Here is a 6,655-nt window from a genome sequence, read left to right as displayed (position 1 = left end):
AGTATTGAGCCTTTATTAAAAAAAAAATCATTCTTGATAAAAATGCTGCTTCAAGAAAACCTCTTGCATACTGGAAAAGGGAAAACCTTTCAGTGGTTCCTTGCTGCTCTGGAAGCACACTGTGAGCTGGGACCCATGGAGCCGCCCTCTGCAGGGACAGAGCCCCCTTAGGTGCAGAAGCATCAGCCTGTGCCTGGTGGTCAGGGCAGCGGGGGAGCTTCTCCAGTCAGTGCGGACTCCCTACTCAGGGAGTTCCCATTAGGATCTCTGCTGCAGGAGCATCGTGTGCAAGGATGTCCTGAAAGCCCCACTTCCCTGCTGGTGGTGATGTGATCTGCTGGGTGATCATCAGCACATTAAGCCAAGCCATCTGTGAATGAGTATCAGGCATTTTCTCCTTTTGGGGGAACCTAAAATAACCCGCCTGCAATGCAAGGGACACGGGTTCCATCCCTGGGTCGGGAAGATCCCCTGGAGAAGGGAATTGTGATCCTCTTCCGTATTCTTGCCTGGAAAAATCCCATGAATAGAGGAGCCAGGTGGACTATGCAGTCCATGGGGTGGCGAAGAGTCAGACACGATGAAGCGACTGAGCATGCACGCACGCACTGTAAGAGCTCAGATATTCACAGACTCTTGGTGAAACAGAACAGGTGACCTATGGCCACTTTTCTATTTATGTAAGTTATTTATGCCATTTGGACCTGCTTGGACCCCATCACAGAATGGTTTGCTGCTGTACCCACTAGAACCCCTGACTTGGTGGGTCTGACAGTACACAGCTAGTGATGGACACCTCTGATGTTCTCAGGTCAGGCGCTCGGTCTTTAATAAAGACAGCAGCACGTCAGGATGCTTTTATTCAGATGGTGAGTCATTCTCTATGGAAAAAACACGGCCTTGCTCCAGGATGCTAGGGAGTCTGTGCAATGAATTGCTCCCTGATGCTTGCACGCGGGTTGGCCTTTTCCGCTATACTCATCTCTAGCATTGTTAGGTTTGCAGAGGACATGGCCACATACAAGGCCCTCCCTTGATTTTGCACAGCAGTGGCTCTCAGCTTTCTGCTGGGCCAATGCTTGAATATATCTGGTGATATAAATCAAGTGAAACCCAAGTGTGTTGACCACTAATCTCTCACCTAGGAACATAATCCCAATCAAAATTTCAGAAGGCTCTTGGAAAAATGTATATTCTTATTCTATATTTTTTTAGAAAGATAAAGGCCCTAGATTAGATGACACAATTTTAAAAGATCAGAATTTAAATCAAGAATTTATATCACCTAATTTCATGACTTACTATAAGGTGGCAGTAATCAAAACAGTGTGTTACAGATATAAAGACAGACAATATAGATCTGTAAAACAGAAGAAAGGCGCAAATATATCCTTATTTGTATATTCAGTTAATTTTCAATAAAGGTGTTTTCAAAAAAGAAAGGATAATCTTTTCAACAAATAGTGGTAGAATAACTGGGTCTCTAGATGGGAAAATGTAAAAATATCAATCCTAACTTCATAACATATGCTCATGAGCTCAGCTGGGTCTGACTCTTTGTGACCCCACAGACTGTAGCCTACTAGGCTGCTCTGTTCTGTTCTTTCTAGTTCTGTTTTCCTTTGACAGCTAATAAATAGTTGAATAATTACCCTGGAAAACAATGCAGCTGTAACCATTGTTGGAATTTGGTTTAAATCCCGGAACAGTCAGATACTAGACTCATACAGCAGTGTCTGAGAACAGTTCTCCCCTACCTGCTCCCTCCTCTCTCCTTAGGGCTTCAAGAAGAGTGGAGAACAAGGCCTTGCCAAGATAATTTTAAGTTACAATGTGCAAGGTTACTAGGGAGTTGCTAGGAATGTAAAGATGAATTCAAAAAGATTTTACCCTACAGGAATTTTTGAGTCTGTAGGGGGAGCCAGACAAAATTAGATATGTATATGTATACCTATATTTATCTATCCATCCATTTTAAAACACAGCAAAAATCCTTATAGTGAAGTATAAGCCAAAATCTACAAAAGGTCTAGGGAATTATTTCAAGGGGTGGGTGGGAAGAGCAAAAATTTTAAGAGGAAAGTGGTGTTTGAGTTGGGTGGAAGGATGAGTAAACTTTCAGTGAAGGGTAAGGGGCTGCAGGAATAGCCTAATGGAAGGTAAACAGAAAGGTTGGAATCTATCGAGGAACACAATGGTGTCAGAGAAATAGTAATTTAACAATTCATTGTTTTGATCCTGTCTTCTAAGGCTTATTTTTAGTTTGTTGCTGTTATTTAGTAACTAAGTCCTGTTGGATTGGTTTAGCGACCCCATGAACTGTAGCCTGCCAGGATCCTCTGTCCAAGGGATTCTCCAGGCAAGAATACTGTGGGCTGCCACAGTGGGTTGCCATTTCCTTCTCCAGGGGATCTTCCCCACCCAGGGATGGAAACCCGCGTCTCCTGCATGGGCAGACAAATTCTTTACCACTGAGCCACCAGGGAAGTCCATTATTTTTAGTTTAGGGTACATAAGTACACACATTACTAGGGAGCTTCATAAGAAAAGAGGGGGTTACATCCTACGTTCACAGTTTTTCTGGGTACAATCTTCTCCCCTGGAATCACAGATAACAAATGCTTAGAACCACTTGTTTAGAAGCAGTTAAACGTGAGACCCTGTTATCTTCTAGATTTCAGTTTCAAAAGACTTAAGCTTCTCCGTGCCTCAGTTAACCTTTAAATAAGAACAAGAATACTTTCCTAAAGAATCGTTAGGAATGACACAGGAGGAAGAATGTCTGCCAGAATAGTACTTTAGCAGATATGTCCTAAATTATATATTTAATAAGTAAGTAGATACGTGTGTGAAGTATTAAGTTTTCACCTGGCAGCCTTCTCCCGCTGGCTGTAGCCGATAGACCACACCCTCCTAATCCGCCGTCCCATTCCCTGCCTTTGGAGGAAACAGCGGTTCGTAACGCCTCCCAGCCTCGGCTACAGCACGTGGGCTCCGCCTCCCCACAACAACAAAAAACCCTGTAGCACCAGCCCCGGCCCCTCTGCGGACTTGGCTTGATTTTTAAATCCATCCGAAAGGGCCAATCAGAGGCAGCCGTTCGACTATACGGAAGCCGATTGGCTCACAACCTCTGATAGTGACCAATAGGCTTGCAGCCGAGTTCAGTCTCGAGGCCGGAAGCGGTCGAATCGAAAACGGGTGGCGGTCGCGGGCAGTTTGAATTGGCCTCTGTGCTCCAGCTCACGGAGGCTGGACAAGGACTCGCCTTTGAGAGGGGTTGTTTGCCCTCTCCCGCCAGCAAGGTGAGCGTTCTCCTTGGGTCCCAGCTCTGGCGGCGGGCGTGAGGGAGCCGCGGTCCTTGTGCTGGGGGCTCCTGGGCGGCGATGCCTGTGGGATGGCGCTTCTCGGCACTGAAGGTGCCGCGGGCCGCTGCCTCCTCCCACCCGACGGACTAGAGAATCGGCCCTGGGCCAGGTTCTTAGGGGTCTCGGCGCCCCTGTGCTCCGGGTGAAAGTGGGCTTGCGCTAGTGTCTGGAGCCCTTGCTCTGCCCTTTGGGGGAGCTGATTCCTCTGTACGGTAAGGGACTTGAAGCTCAGCAGGTGTTTCACTGGCATCCTTTCTGCACCTCCTGTTTGAAATTTGGACATCGGTCTTTGGTCGCTTGGAGGAGATACCAACTTGGGATTTGAGAGGTTTGATCTGGGCAACGCTTTGGTGTGCCTGTTGTTCGTTGCGAGAGCATTTTCTCTTGCCTTCCCTTTCTTTACGCGTTTATTGGACTGCGCCTGTGGATCTGGCTTGCGCTATGGGATAAGGACTCTGAAATTTTAATTTTGATGAGAGAGGACGACTTCGACAGATTTAAGGTGTCAATCATTCAACAATCTATATGGAACCACTGGGGCAACAGGACAAAAAAAAAAAAAAAAAAAAGTAAACCTCAAGATGAAAGAGGCAAAGGGGGTAGGGGGTGGGCTGATGAAGAAAAGCCCAGGAAGTCAAGGTTCCTGCCAAAAGGATCTGCAGGGCTACGATCCTTCCAGAAATGCTCTTTCTGTCTTAACCAAGTGGAAGACACTTCCCAGGCCCGAATCACTCAACCCCATAAAGTGCCCAAAGAAACTTTTGTGACTCGCGCACATCACGTACGGCAGGCCGGGTTCACACTTTTCCCTGTATCAGAATCCCCATCTTCGGCAGGAAACTGGAGTCCTCGCCTACAGTGCCACCGCGGAGCGACTTTGAGTCCTATTCTCGAGCTTGTCCTGGAGGAGCAGGCAGAGTTTTTATTCACAGGCTCCGCCCCCCACCCCCTTTACCTCTTTCATCTTGAGGTTTACATTTAAAAAATTTTTTTGGTCCTGTTGCCCTAGTGGCTCCATATAGATTGGTGAATGACCGATACCTTAAATCTTTCGAAGTCGTGCCCTCCAATCAATATTATCTTGGGTCTGGTGATTGCTTTAACCGTTTATGTTTTGCTGTATCTTAGACTTTGAAATGGAAAAGCATTTATCTTGCCAGTCGTCCTTGTGTTTATTTCCATCGTCTGTATCACCTTTTTAAATTGCTTGTTTTAATATTTTGTTTGCTATGGTGTCTTGATGTAATGCTTTCCATGGCTGGCAGAATTGTTTAGGAGTTATAGTTGTGTTCCTCTGAAGGCACCCCTGAACTCCTGAATGAACGAGCTAGTTTATAATAGATGAGCTTCCCTATTGGGGAAGTGTAAATTGTCTTTGTTGCTGCAGAGGCGTGACACTCCTTGAAGTAGTTTTTGGGTAGATGGGAATGGGGTTTAAGATACTGTGTTCAAATAATTAAGGGGGAGGGGAGAATGGGAAAGAAAACCACTTTCCAAGGCTTGAAATTATGTGCTTTCCGAGACCCTTGCTTCTCTTTTAATTTTTGGAAAAAAAAATTATTATTCTTAGTATTTTCATCAACTAATTTTTAATCATGCTGATAAATTTCCTTGATGAAGTCGATTGAAACAAAACACTAAAATGGTTACGAACTTCGTTTAGTAAAAAAAAAAACAGATTCTCATCCCCTTCCTAAAATAACTGGAAAATGAATGCTTTTTTTCCCTTCTATTTAAGTTCTAAAGGCTAATGAGAAAAGAATAATTGCCATACTTTTCTCTCAGCTGATTTAAATTTTCTAAGATATGTCCCAGAAAGAGGTAGGCTATTGCTGTCTTGTTACCATATGTAGCAATATACAAATGAAAAAGTGTTTTTCAGGGACTAATATAATAGTTAATATGTATGGAAAGCTTATCAGGAGATAGTTTTCTAAAGGTTTAGGGAGTCACCACCATTATTATTCCCAAACAGGGAAACCAGAGCACAGACCTGTTAAATAACACGCCCAAGGCCACACATCTTGCCTATAGCTGAGAAGGGATTTGAATCACTGAGGCTATATACCTGATTCCTGGTCACAGTTGGCCTGGAGACTGACTTGACTGCATTTTGCAGTGATTCTGGGGCTTGTATGGCATTTATAGTTTGTTCATTTGTGCACCGACTCAACAAATGATAATCACGTGGGAGGAGGAGGCGGTACCTGTGCCATGAGAAGACTCTGATGGAGAGAAAACACCAGATTATGATGGATGTCCCCAGGGAAGTCTTCCTGGAGGAAGAGGGATGGAGTATGAGTGGGAATTAATGACATGAAGAGAAGAAAGACAAGTGTTTGCAAAATAACTTATGCATCTTCTTTGTCCTGTAAGCCCAATTTCGCCAGAAGCCTTGTACCAAAAAATTCATACCTTGTATAATGAAAATGAACTGAGTGGTAGAAAGCAGGTGGCCTAATGAGAAGTAAGAAATGAGAAATAAGAAAAACCGAAAGCAAGGTGAAACCAAATGAGCATAATGTGTACTACTTCGCAGTCAGAGTTATTGGGAGTCACCTGGCAGAGGGTGGCTAGATGGATGCCATACTTTGTTATTTTTTGAAAGAAGTTTTGAAATTTGATTCTTAGAGGTGGTTATGTAGATTAGTTTGTCTCTGAGACTATAAGTTTCATTTTACTGTGGTAGGATCAACAGTCTGTTTATTCTTTTCAGTTTATTTATAAATGTTTGAGTAATAAAGAAAGGAGAGCAAAATGAGCTGGGCTTTGGAAGAATGGAAGGAAGGCCTGCCTACAAGAGCTCTTCAGAAGATTCAAGAGCTTGAAGGCCAGCTCGACAAACTGAAGAAAGAAAGGCAGCAAAGGCAGTTTCAGCTTGAGACCCTGGAGGCTGCGTTGCAGAAGCAAAAACAGAAGGTATCACCGAAATGCTGGTATTTACAACTGTTCACTCATTATTTGGATCAACAGTTTTATCTTGGTCCTTTTTTAATTTAGAGGAAGATGATTTTGCTGTCTTCAGGTGGTAATCCTCCTTCCTCTCCTCTACTGAGCCTTTTTTATTGTGATCACCTTATTTCTCCCTCCTCTGTCCTCATTTCTGCTTTTGTGCTCGTGTGTAGGAGTGCCGAGTTCCATTTTCACTCCTCTTAGGGACCATGAATGGGACATTGCTTTCGCATTCAGCACCAACATGGCCAAAAGTCTTTAGCTCTGAATCTGGGGTCAGTATGAGACCACTTTGCAGCCAAAATAGATACCGCTTTTTTTTTTTGCCGGGGTTG

At 44.1% G+C, this 6,655-nt stretch overlaps 1 protein-coding gene across 1 annotated transcript in view; it reads left to right on the top strand.

The window, feature by feature from the left end:
* Positions 1 to 3,188: 3,188 nt before the first annotated feature.
* The window catches only part of CENPF (centromere protein F), a 63,353-nt gene continuing 59,886 nt past the window's right edge, over positions 3,189 to 6,655 (top strand). Inside the window, exons 1-2 of the mRNA XM_012187749.5 lie at positions 3,189 to 3,305; positions 6,085 to 6,287. Coding sequence (XP_012043139.3) covers positions 6,126 to 6,287 — 162 coding nt within the window. The 5' untranslated portion in view covers positions 3,189 to 3,305; positions 6,085 to 6,125. The remainder of the gene's footprint in view (positions 3,306 to 6,084; positions 6,288 to 6,655) is intronic.

The sequence above is a fragment of the Ovis aries genome, chromosome 12, assembly GCF_016772045.2.
Source record: "Ovis aries strain OAR_USU_Benz2616 breed Rambouillet chromosome 12, ARS-UI_Ramb_v3.0, whole genome shotgun sequence".
NCBI lineage: Eukaryota > Metazoa > Chordata > Mammalia > Artiodactyla > Bovidae > Ovis > Ovis aries.
Note: the sequence above shows the minus strand (reverse complement) of the source record. Positions and strands in the feature narration are given on the sequence as shown.